Below are 13263 nucleotides of genomic sequence, written 5' to 3' on the forward strand. Positions count from 1 at the left end.
TGCAGCTGGATTTTCAGCATCATTAGTCTCCAGTCTTCAGAGTCACATGATCTTCAGAAATCATTCTAACGAGAAACATTTACAGAATTAATATGACTGTTAAAAACAGTTGCATTTTTGTGGAAACCATAATATATATTTTCAGAATATAAATTTAATTTCAAACAGAAATCTTTTGTAACATTATGAATGTCTTTACTGTCACTTTTGATCAATTTAATGCATCCTTCTATTAGTCGTACTGACCTCAAACTTTAGAATAGTACTGCATATTGTTGCTTTTACAGTTGATATGATGATGAAGGAACAGTTGACATAACTGGGAAAACAAATCTCTCCAATCTGCTAAACATCTCGTTATTTCCTAATAAAATGTCCATGATTATTTGTTAATAGGTGCTAATGTCACACAACCTAAGCAAGAAACGCATTAACCAAACAGCTGATTAGACATCAGCCCAAATACACAGAAGACCAACAATTTGATTGAGAGCACACAAAACAAAGCTAAGAGTGTGATGGAGAGGCCTGTGGGGGAACTCCAACGAGTGCGTAAGACCTCATTCACTGAAGGGTTAAACAGTCAGATAATTCTCATAAGAACCTTATAAGAGGCTGTGCACCAAAACAAGCTTCTAGTGAATAAGCTGAATATTTAATGACGGTTAGAAAACGTGGTTTGTTTTACACTTTCGACAAAAGTTTGGGATAGGTAAGCTTTTTATTTTTTTCTTAAAGATTCTCTTTTGCTCACCAAGGCTGCATTTATTTGATCAAAAGTACAGTGAAAACAGAAATAATGTGAAATATTTTTACAATCTAAAATAGTTTTTTTTTTCCATTTGACTGTATTTTAAAATGTAATTTATATCTGTGATGCAAAACTGTATTTTCAGCATCATTCCTCCAGTCTTCAGTGTCACATGATCTTCAGAAATCATTATAATATGCCGATTATTTTCAATGTTGAAAACGGTTAACTTTGGATTCTCCGCTAAATAGAAAGTAAAAAAAAAAACAGCATTTATTTATAACTGAAATCTTTTGTAATAATATAATGAATGTCTTTACTGTCACTTTTGATCAATTTAATGCATATTACCTAATTTCTTTCAAAAATAAAATAGTGCGGACCCAAAACAAAAATGTTATATAGATATAGTTTATCAAAACAAAACTGTTACCAACCCATTTTACTTGAATTAGGTATAAAGCACATCATGAGACTAAATCAAAGAAATTTAGATTTCCTGTTAACTTTAGAGGCATTCATTCATTTACAGTGAAAACGAATATTTGTTTATTTAAAACGACGTTTAACGAGAAAGACGTTATTTCTTAATAATCAAATTTTTGTCACCTTTTCTGAACAAGCTTATATTTAGGCATCATGCACAACGTTACGTTGTATCTCAAGGTTTTCGTTTAGATGAAAAAAAAAAAATATATATATATATATATATATAAAAATACAAAAGCATTGTGCAAAATGTACATGCACTTGAGTCGACCTATATTAATCATGTTCATATTGTTTCGCATCATGTTAACGTAGACTAAAACAATAATATCCACATGAAAGTTGGCTCCTCAGTATGACAACAACCAAAAAAGTGAATAAGGTTCTAAAAGTAATTCCATTTTGTAACATCATTTAGTAAGATTCCAATGAATTCCAAGATTCCATTTAGTCAAAATAATTCCAAACTTCACGAGGCAGACAACGACAATCAACTTAACTCGCTCCACAGTGCCAACAAGTGCTTTTAGTTAAAACTAACTTTTAGTTTGTGTGCTTAGGATGTATCATGGATTACCTGCATTTACAGCCAGCAAAGCTAAACATAGTAAAATTTGAATCGAATATTCAACTATTTGTGCACACCCCAAGTAATCAGAGTTAAGTAGCTTTCTTACATTCGAACAAAGAGTGACTGTTTGGGCCCCAGTCCAGGAGAGGAATACTTCTCAACCAGAGCCAGCGTGCTGAAGCCAAACTTGTGTATGGGCTCGTTGGAGTCCAGCGGAGGGAAATCTGTGTCCACCTCGCCGTCATCCTCAGCGATGTGGAGGCAGTAAGTGTTGACGTTTTCACTGTGGAGGTAAGAAAAAAGAAAATGAGAGAGAGATCAAACTGTTGTCAATGAAAGTTTGTTTCCTATTTCAATAAGGTAAAATCCTGTTTTCCTATTAGCTTGTTCTATTTTTAAGCAACTAAGCATATGAAAGGCTTGAGAGCAAGAGTGTTTCACTAGCATCTGTGATAAAAACAGATGTGCACAAACTGTAAACTGCATCTATCAGCACATGTGTGAATTAAAAAAGCCCTGCAGATCCTTAAAAAAATCTCAAATTTAAGGTTATAAAATATTTTAAATGGCATTCCAAACATCTCAATTATCATTTCAAGTCTTACATTTGTGTATGAAAAAACAGGGTTCACAATAAAGCCTAATGTGGTTATTATGTGATTAGTAAACTTCAAAAGCGTATGATTAAATGAGAGCTGCATGTTTTGAAAGTAAAAACACTGCACTATTACACGTTCTTCAGACTCGCAGTTTCAAAGCATTTCACAATCGATGAAAGCCAAGCATTTATGGCAAGCGATTGCTTAAGATCTAGTGTTGATGAATTATGATGTTTATATTGTAATACACTGTCTATAAGAGTACATCATTTTTCTCCATCTTTTATATGAACAGCTGGCAATAGTAAAGTTTAGACATTACAAAATAAGAGTCAAGGTGTAGTTCACGCTTGTTTATAACTAGTATACTAATATATATATAATATACTATATAAAACTAAATCATAGTAATTTGTTAATAATACAGAATAATATTATTTACTAATACCATTTACTAATATAAATTTAGTAAGGCATACAAAAAAAAAAATTAAACAAATTAAACAAATTAAAAAACAATACAATTTTTGTAAAGTTTAAAGAAATATGTAAAAAAATATATATTTTAATAAACTAAATAATTTTCTTGCAAATTACTTATTGAATCCCTTTATTTAAAAAAAATCATTAATTTTCAAATTAGCATTGTGCATTGCGTTTTTTTTTTAAGAAAAATTATATAACAAGTATCATGCGTTTTAAATATTATTGTAATTTAATTAATAAATAATTAATACTGACATAACTTCTGACCATTAAATCAAAAAGTATTAAAATAATTTCTCAAAACTACAAGTTTCCCAAACCGCGACTTGTGTATTATTTAGTTTGTGTCTGTGTGAAAGTGTTTCTGAAGGACTGGTGATAAAGGCCAACGTCGCTCTCCCGACCCTAGACGAGAACAACAGAAACATCACACAAAAGCACCCAGACACAATTTATGAGTCAGGGCATTTAAACAGGGGCTAGTCATTGAGGGTTTGTTGGGATGCAGCCTGGCACAGAATGAGTATCAATCAAAAGAGAAGCACTGGGAAGAGTTAACTTCATTGGTTTTCATGGTTAAATCTTTGGAGGAAGTAAGTAAACCAAGAAGATGCATCAACACAAGATGCATGTAGGGCTGCTGGTCTCATTGGAGTTGAACAAAAGGGCTTTATGACAAACCTGACAGTGACTATAAAAAAACAGATAAGAGGGAGTTGTTATGGAGAGGAATTGCAGATCAAATAGGATTCGATGTGTACCGGGGTATTTCAGTTTTTCATTAAAAGCCATCTAATGTCAGGGAGTGAGTTTGGGATTGGGTTCGAACACAAAATAAACTTTCCACTGTACAATGGTAATATAAGGCTGTCATAATTTCTTCACATTAAACCAAACTTTTATTTTGGCAGTTTGTCATGAAGTCTTTTGATTTGCGGTGTGTATTTGAGGACTGTTTTTTTTGAGGATCTTATTTTTTTCTGGATTGTGAATTCTATGATTTAACATAAAAATTGTCTAAAGAAATGAACTGACAAACTTCAACAACTTAATAAACATTTTACAATGTAATCAAAAAGAAAACAATTTGGAACAAAACATATTGGTCAAACAAAGTAGTATATTGTACAGGTTAAAACATGTAAATACTCTTCCTTAAAATTATTATTTAGCATGCAATCATAATAATTCCTGTTATCATTTATTTAACAAAAACCAAACCTTTATTCTGGCAGTTTGTCATGAAGACCTTGCAGTGTGAATCTTACGATAATTCAAGTCATGTGTCATCCTGACTCAATTTAATTTGTGATTGTGTCTGGATGATAATACCAGATGCAAAAGGGGTTCACGCTAATAAAATACTCAAAAACTGGATTGGCAGAACCATAGGAGAGAGGGATTTTTTTTGGGAAATTGTTGGCTCACCTTGACAGCGATCTGAATGTCTTGAAAGAATTGTTTCTGAATTCAAGAGGGGCGTCCCTTTACCTTGATCCTCACTCAAAAGCAGCTTTTTAGTAATGGCTAGAGCCGAACGGAGGTAGCCGACTCATTTAAACCCCACACAAGTCCCGCATCTCTTCCTCACTACAGCCTGACCCTCCTCCAGGGGGAAACACTCATTGATATGCCAATCAGGTCTCACATCAACCACCAAGACTGTCTGTGCGAGGCACCATGCTGCCCAAGAGGGAATCTTGCTTTTTTTTTCCTGGTCTCCTCTCTATTTTAATGGTCACCCTCTCCTCAATCTGACCGAAGTATAAATCTTCATATTGTACCAGGGAGAAAATTCCTGCACTATTCGGTCAGCAAACCTCGGAGACGTACTGAATGAGGAGATGAGAAAGAAACCCAGGGGATTCCCTAGCTTTGCTGGGAAAGGTCAAGACTGGCATTAACAGCAGAGGTAGATGGGAAAGGAATATAAATGCCTCTGGGAAGGATCATTACTTGGGGAGCAGCACTTTCCAAGCAGGTTGATAACAAACATATTTTATTTAAGGCACTGTAAACAAGTATACAGTAAGCAGGGATCGACAGTGCGAGCACTTCACTTGCATTTGTGAATAAAAATAGATGTGTGCAAAATGTATTTAGGATACATGTGCGAATAAAAAGTAGGTTCCCACTGTTCTTTAAAGTATTTTTTTATTTCATAAGAAAATTATAATAATAACAATGGCATAACAAAAGTCTTATTTATAATTGTTAGAAGCCTTAAATTTGGAGCTGGAAATCAGGAATTGCTATATAGCTTAATGCAGTATTATTTAAAAAAAAATTTGATATTTTGAATTAGGTTTTATTTTTATATTTTCTGCTTTCATTAAAATTTAAACTAAAAGTTTTAGTAATTTTGTTTTTTTTTCTTCTTCAAAAAGTCTGTATAGTTTTTTTTATTATTAGTTTTATTTCAGTACTTAGTATTTTCAAGTTTTCATTATTTTAGTACATTAAGTTAAAATAATTGAAAATAAATGTTTTTTTTGCCTTGGCTATAAAAATAATAAACTGAAATACATTAAGTTTACGTTTTTATATTTCATTTTAGTTAACTTTTTTTTTGTAACAAAAAATAGTTTTAGTTAACCATAATAATAGTATGATTATTAAAATTCAATAGGTGATGATTTAATTAAATAAAAATGTGAGGAGTAAACAATTTTACATTCTTACATCCTAAATCTAAAACATTATCATTTTAATTGTGCATATCACAATTTACACATAACATATTTTTTCTTTGTACACAAAATGCATCTTGCACTTAAGTCAATGTTTAAAATATAAATAGTTACATAATTATTAAATAAATACAGTTTACAAATATTTAGAAATTAAATGAATGCTCGTTTCTTTTTATTATGGAAAAACTTCCCTCAAGTAGTTTATGTGCTCCTAAATTTTCACATTAGGAAAGAGATATCAACATCTTATATAGGATGCATGTGTAAAAAGCTTTTTTCTACTAACGTGAGTTTGGGTTCGCGGCCCTCACTGGTGTACTGCCAGCAGATGAGCCCGATAAGATCGTGGACCCGAGCGTTGGCCATCGTGACCACCGTCATGGGGTGAAGCTTTTCTTGGGTCGACTGCATTGAGAGGTAGACGTCAATTTTTTTGGTTGCCGTTGTACCAACATGGCCCTGGAAAAGAAAAAGGAAAAGATACTGCAAAATTCAAAGCAAAAAGTAAGAAAATAGATTAAAAATTTATACTGAGCCTTGGTGCACACTCTGTAGGTGCAGGTTTGAATTTGGTTTGTGTCACGTTCTGACTTTATTAATGATCTTTATTCTCTAAATAATCTAGTTTTCTCTTAAACTGTCATTACAAGTAGCAAAAAAGCTAGCTGTTATTGGAAGTGGAACAGACTTATTGCATTCCTGACAAATTCACATCACAGAAAACAGAATGTAAAAACATGAATCTAAAGAGCCAAAGGGGGAACAGGTGATAAAGGCGGCTGTAAGTGATGAACAATGACAAACTACTGTGTCTGTGAAAAAAATGTAAACGGCAGTCTTTCTCTTTCCTGCGAAGGTGTTAAAGCCAAGAGCTAATCTTAACGCAAGGAGACAGGAGAGAAAACCGCATGACACCAGCAGTTTCTCAATAATTTCTGTTAAAGGTGAGGTTTCAACATTACGTTTGGAAGTCATTTCTTGACCATGTACATTTTTTTATCATGCAAGAGAGGAAATTTTCAGCCTTGCATGATGACCAATTAATAATGATCAGGTTTATTATAGTTGACTGAAACAATAACCATATTAAAAATAATAATAATCTATAAAATAGAAAAATAGAAAAATAATACATATAAAAAAGGCAACTTTTAAAACTGTTTAGACATAATTACTATAAAAAATAATAATTAATACTAAAAATTCTATAAATGGTAAAAACACACAAAAAACTGTAACGATTTAGAATAAGGTTCCATTAATGTTAGTTAATGCATTAATTAATGAACAAACAATGAACAATACATTTATTACTGTATTTATTAATCTTTGTTAATGTTAGTTCATGTTAATTCACAGTGCATTAACTACTGTTAACTTTTGATTTGACTAATGCATTAGTAAAAGATGAAATTAACATAAGATTAATAAATGCTGTAGAAGGATTGTTCTTGCTTAGTTAATGTTAAAACGTTACCCCAAAAATACTAAATCTTTAACTAAAATTAAATGAATACGGAAAGTAAATCTAAAAATTAATATATATTTTAACCAGTCAAATTATATATAATCACAAAGGGAAGCTTAGATTTTATTTAGTTTTCCAGACCATGGACATTTATTGAGAAAGTACATGTTTAATTCATGTTGACTTTGAAAGACCTCAGAATTAAAGGATAATCCAGCCTGTAATTGTACTAGGTCTAGACACAAAAGTGCTCACCTTGCCATCAAATTTGGAGTACTCATTGAAGGGGTTGTTGAGCTGCTGAGGACACTGTTCGAGCCGCAGCGAGAGGGTGGATTTACTGCCTGTGCTCCGGGGCCTGTCCTTAAAGTCCTTCTTTTCAAAAAGTGAGCTCAAGTCGTCTGCTACAAAGAAAAAATTAAATCAAGATAGTGTGACAAAATATTCAGAGGACAAGAAATAAATGAAAGCAAACTTCTCTTTGGAGTATGGCTACTGTACCTGATTGAGACGAGCTTCTCTCTTTCCACTGGATGTTTTTGCACTTGATCTGGTTCTGTCGTTCTTTCCTCAGTCGCTCCAGTCTTTGAGCTTTAAATGAAAAGACCTTGATCTGTTAACAGTGTCAGTGGTATGGCCCTTTCATGCATATTATAACAGTGATTATCAAATACAAGGGCTGGATTCACCTGCAGCGGGTTATCATACCTTTTAATCTATAATAAATCTTAGACTAGAAATGCATTTAAATATTAAAGCGCTTGTCATAACAAATCAATGTCAAACTTGGCTCACTACTAAATTAGTCTTGGTTTTCTTCTTCAATAAGCTCCCAAAGAAGTGCCCACATCATATTTCAATTCAAAATTAAAATAGATTTTCTTTTTTTTTTCTTTTTTTATTGTGAAATTATTTAAGACCTGTTAGATTTATAAAACACATTATTATTATTATCCCCTCAAAAAAAAAAAAAAAAAAAAACTCATTCTTCATTACTAGAACATAGAAAAGCTGCTAATCCTGTCTCTACACAATCATTTTATTTATTATTATTATTAAATCTAGTCCAGCAAATACTACCTTGATGTATACTTTAAGTTTTGTACTTTACAAAACTAATTTAATAATATATCATATTTTTATAAACCATATTTTTCCCCATTACAGTAATGAGAATTTTTAAAATGTCATGAAAATGTCACAAAGGAAAACAAAAGACTGAAATTGAATGGTGTTAAAACGCTCTCAACTTACTCATTCAGGTCAGCGGATATACCAGAATATCTACACAGAAGTACAAGACATTTCCATTTACTTCATGAGGTCATGAAGTACATTATATTTTATTTTCAAAACACATAAAAATGAATTCTAAACATTCTGTGACAAACACATATAGTCTTCAAGCTGCATTTGCTCCTCGTTTGGTATGCTTTTTTATGTGTTTGGAACATGTTAGATTAAAACTAGTCCAATTTGTGCACTTCAAGTGTTTGGATAGAAAGCACTTGGCTGCTATTTTGAGAGCAAGTACAAATATGCAGCATGTATGCAAATTTAATCCGCTTAAATGGCAAAACTTTCTCTTTAAGGATTTTTGCTCTTTTTGATTGGTCTGAGAGGTTCCACATGAAGGTTATTTTTCCACACAGTGCCAAAAAAAAGCACAATTACAGATGCACAGCGCAAATATATGTGACCATAAAGCACGAAATACACTCTCATCCACAAATATGTGAAGGCAAACGCTTCATGCATTTTGAAATGTGTCACATTGAAATTTGAAATGCAACATTAGAAGGAAATTATATTTTCATCTAGGTGACTATTGCTTCAACAGTAAAGCAAGAACATATATTAAGTATCTTTTCCACTTCACAGTGTGTATGTTAGACTGTACCCTGCCTGACAGGAGCTTTGAAGATTCACATTATTGAACACTTATTATACTAGACATGAAATTAGACAGAATTTTTTAATTAGCATTATTTATATCTATATAAGCATTATCATTATTTATATCTATATATCTATTTATATTTATATGAGACGTGGCTAAATCAAAAATAAAATAAAAAAAGTGATTTTAAATGCATAAAAATCATGGTAAATAAAAGTCAAATGGATATTTTTTTGTTTCAAAAAACCTTTGTGAATATAAAGCGTCGAAATGTGGATGAAATAATGTTCCATTGTATTCCAGTGTAACAGGTATATATATATATATATATATATATATATATATATATATATATATATATATATATATATATATATATGTCAAATTTAACAATATACTAATTCTGAAAAAAAGTGATGGTTCTAAATTTTCTAAAACATCTTCAACATTTCACACATTATCAGTGTTTTAATTATGATAAAATATGACAAGACAAAATTTATGTCAGACACTTAAGCAAAACATGGTCAGGTCAAAGTGTCTGAATAATTTTTTGGTCCCAAATTTTTATCAATATTACCGATAATCAACTGTATGAAGAATTTTTGAATATAATAGGTCACAGTTCACTTTATTTTGCTATCAACACTTAATAAACACATAAATGAACTATAGTATCCTGCGCCTACTAGTTAAAAAAATATCAAAAACTATATCTGGTGTCTAACAAAATTTTAGTTTGACTATATATTATATTTTAAATGTGATTAAATGTTCAAAATTGTATTTATTTATTCATTGTTCCCCATAAGGGTGTATATTACTACCTTAAAGATACCTATTAGTACCCAAAACTTACAAATTAGCACCTTTTGAAAGGGCACCGTCCCAGTGACCGCTTTTGTTTATTTTATAATTTTTTTTTTTTGTTTCATTGTCTGCAGCACCTACGTAGTTGGATTTCAACCCCATTAAATTGGCTCAGGTCTCACGAAACTGTCTTTTTGTCCTGGGCACAGGTTGTTCATAATAGAGAAATATTTCCGAGCCCGACAAAAGCATCCCAAAACCAGAGCTAAGCCACATCCATTTCATCAATGTTACAGCGCTGGAGTGCTAGTGATGATCAATCTCTAGCCCAGGATTAATGTGCATTTCAACAGCTGCCGTGATAAAAGGTACGGGCTGAAACTGAATGACTTCAGGAACAAACCTCAACATAACCAGCCATCAGTATATCAGTCCTTACACTGACCTACAACTGTTTGAACAAGCATAACATAATGAGACTCACATAATTATGCCTAATCCTATACTGTCATATTGTATTAAAAGCAAAATATGATCAGCATTCCCAACCAACAAGCACAATCCGATTAACTCTTGATCACAGAAAAGAAAAAAATCAGATAACAAAATAAAATACCCCTAAGAAACAATTCATTTCATTTTAAATTGTACGTAGTGAAATCAAAATGCATTGTAAAATTTCCTTTTTATTTATGTAAATCAGGAATACAGATAATCTTTCCTGCTCAATTCTGAGTGGTTGATACAGTAAGGACTTCCCCTCAGTTTCACAGACCAGGCTTCAGCCTAGTCCCAGAGCATGTCTGGTCTGTTTTAACTGAGAGAAACTAGCACTTACTTATCTTAAAATCTGTCACTGCCTCTGATTTGTCTGAAGATGCACATCAGTAGTGTTTATAAACTAAGGCACATTTATAAAAGCTACTTAAATCTCCTAACCGAACTATGGCCTAATCCTGGTTTAACCTATGCCCCGTCAGTGCAACCAGGTCATAGTGTTTAAATCCAGCCTAAGTTTCTGCTTCGCTTTGCTCCATGCTTTCAGCCTATTTATAATAATCAGTAAGCAGCAGGGATGGGAATAAGAAAATGAAACATTCTGGCTCTGATTCTGATTCCACTTAAAGATTTTGACTCTTTAAGGATTGCATTAACAATTTTTTCAGGTTCTATGAAGGATCTCTATTTAGGAAGCATTTTTTTCAATTGCACTCAATTGCATTTATGGCCCTCAACAGCCAGTCATCAAATGAGTTCAGATTTTCAGCAACAATAAAAATACACAATCTAAAATCTAATGCCAACAGTTTTCAAGTTAAAAACATATTGATGGATTTGATTCTTACAAACACACAGCTTTCCACTTCACAAGCCATTAACTGATGGACTGGAGTGCTGTGGATTATTGTGATGTTTTTCTCAGCTGTTTGGACTCTCATTCTGACGGCACCCATGCACTGCAGGCCATTTAGGAGTAAGTGATGGAATGCTACATTTCTCATAAATCAAAAAACTGATCTACGTTTTAAATGGCTGAGTGACACAAAAGAATTTCTAACTTCAGTACAATGCCTTGAATGATACAGATAATCAATACCATTTTTGATAACACACGGAAAAATGGACACAACATTAAGGGAATAAAATTGGGCAGTGATTAATTAAAACTTAAGAGTTAAGAGTTAATCCTTGAACTTTTACTTTAGGTGAATAGCTACAGAGAAGCCTTCCAAGTTTCTGTGACAACAGGTTCACAACCGGTTCTCGTAACAAATCTAGCCGAAAGCTGTAAACACACAAAAATGTTGGAAATTGCGCAAATGTAAAAATAAAGTGCAACTGGGAAATATTTGCTTTTCTCGTCTCATCTAACGATCTTAAAACCAAGGGTGAGAAGGTTTTGGGCGTTTCGTTTTTACCAGTACCAACTACATCAGTAAGCTGGATTCAGAGCCCCGAAAGAAGAGAGTCTAAGAGTCAGACAGCTACTTGCCTGTGTTGGAGCGCCGACGGATGCCAAAGTCCCAGCTGGAGGTGATGTCGACAGACTGAGAGAGATCGCAGGTCTGGCCGTCTCCTCCACCGCTGCCGTCTCCAAACGAACCCCCGGACGAGCCTCCACCAGCGGACGCCGCAGACGAATGGCACTTCTCCAGATCCACGTCGTGGTCGATCAGGACCATCTCGCACATCCCGGTGTCATCACTGGTCACGTGCGACTGCCGGATGTGGGCCAGGATGATGGCAGGGTTGTCGAGGAAAGCCATTCTGAACACCAGCCCCTCGCCCCTCGGGCACTCTCCGGTTTTCCGTCCGGATTGGAGTTAGAGGCTGAAGATTTCCTCAGCAATGCAGCGTCTTCTTTTCCTTCTTTTTGGGGTTATTTTCTCCTCTCCATGGTGGGACATGGATGCCTGCCTGCTGGGTAACCAGATGATACATTATATCAGCTACAAATATCATACAGTGACTTGCACAATACATTAAAGGGTTAGTTAACCCAAAAATAAAAACTATGTCATTAATAACTCACGTTCATGACGCTGCAATAACAAAGATAACACGTCACTGCAGTGTTGTGAACACGCTCACAACAGACCCGGAAGAGAAGACAATGCTAAATGAAGTCATAATTTTTTTTGGGACCAAAATGTATTTACGATGATTCAACAAATTGTAACTGACCCTCTGATGTCACATGGACTACTTTGATGATGTTTTTCTTGCCTTTCTGGACATGGACAGTAGACCGTACATGCATTTTAAATGGAGGGACTGAGAGCTCTCGGACTAAATCTAAAATATCTTAAACTGTGTACCGAAGATAAACGGAGGTCTTACGGGTTTGGAACGACATGAGGGTGAGTTATTAATGACATAATTTTCACTTTTGGGTTAACTAACCCTTTAAGTTTATAAAGCCTAATGTATCATTCTTGATATGCAAATTTCTACATGATTAAAACTTTGCTGAAAATTCTGCTATTCACAACCTACTGACATTCGTCTGACTGATAGTTTAAAATGTTTAGTAAATCAGAGGTCTTTTAACATAAATGTAAAAACATCCACCTTGATCTCATTCTTAACTTTTTTTTTCATGATGTGAAATCTTAACTAAGTGACTGATTATATTTATTTAGACATTTAGCAGACACTTTTATCCAGAGCGACTTACAAATGAGGACAATGGAAGCAATCAAAAACAACAAAAGAGCAATGATACACAAGTGCTATAACAAGTCTCTGTTAGCTTAAACACAGAAAACGTACCAAGGGCTTTTAAATAATATAATAATTAAACAAAAAAAAAAAAACAGAATAGAAAAAGAATAGAGCAAGCTAGTGTCAGAGGTCTTTTTTTCATCATTTTATAATAAATGAAAAGAAAAAATGTATACATATTTGATGTCAGTAGTCTCTTATACTACTATAAAAGATCTCACTAATTTACATTACAAACGATCCGAATTATATTTTTTGGCCAACATTGCAA

At 33.3% G+C, this 13263-nt stretch overlaps 1 protein-coding gene across 2 annotated transcripts in view; it reads right to left on the bottom strand.

The window, feature by feature from the left end:
- The window catches only part of LOC128014869 (target of rapamycin complex 2 subunit MAPKAP1), a 29798-nt gene that overhangs the window by 15777 nt on the left and 758 nt on the right, over positions 1 to 13263 (bottom strand). The window contains exons 2-6 of one of the 2 annotated variants that reach the window (XM_052598560.1): positions 11761 to 12185; positions 7559 to 7648; positions 7313 to 7461; positions 5876 to 6048; positions 1918 to 2094 (exon numbers count right to left, since the gene is read on the bottom strand). In XM_052598560.1, coding sequence (XP_052454520.1) covers positions 1918 to 2094; positions 5876 to 6048; positions 7313 to 7461; positions 7559 to 7648; positions 11761 to 12034 — 863 coding nt within the window. In that variant the 5' untranslated portion in view covers positions 12035 to 12185. Of the gene's footprint in view, positions 1 to 1917; positions 2095 to 5875; positions 6049 to 7312; positions 7462 to 7558; positions 7669 to 11760; positions 12186 to 13263 lie in introns of those variants that run through there. The other variant, XM_052598559.1, reaches the window with a different exon arrangement.

This window comes from Carassius gibelio, chromosome A5 (genome assembly GCF_023724105.1).
Source record: "Carassius gibelio isolate Cgi1373 ecotype wild population from Czech Republic chromosome A5, carGib1.2-hapl.c, whole genome shotgun sequence".
Lineage (NCBI taxonomy): Eukaryota > Metazoa > Chordata > Actinopteri > Cypriniformes > Cyprinidae > Carassius > Carassius gibelio.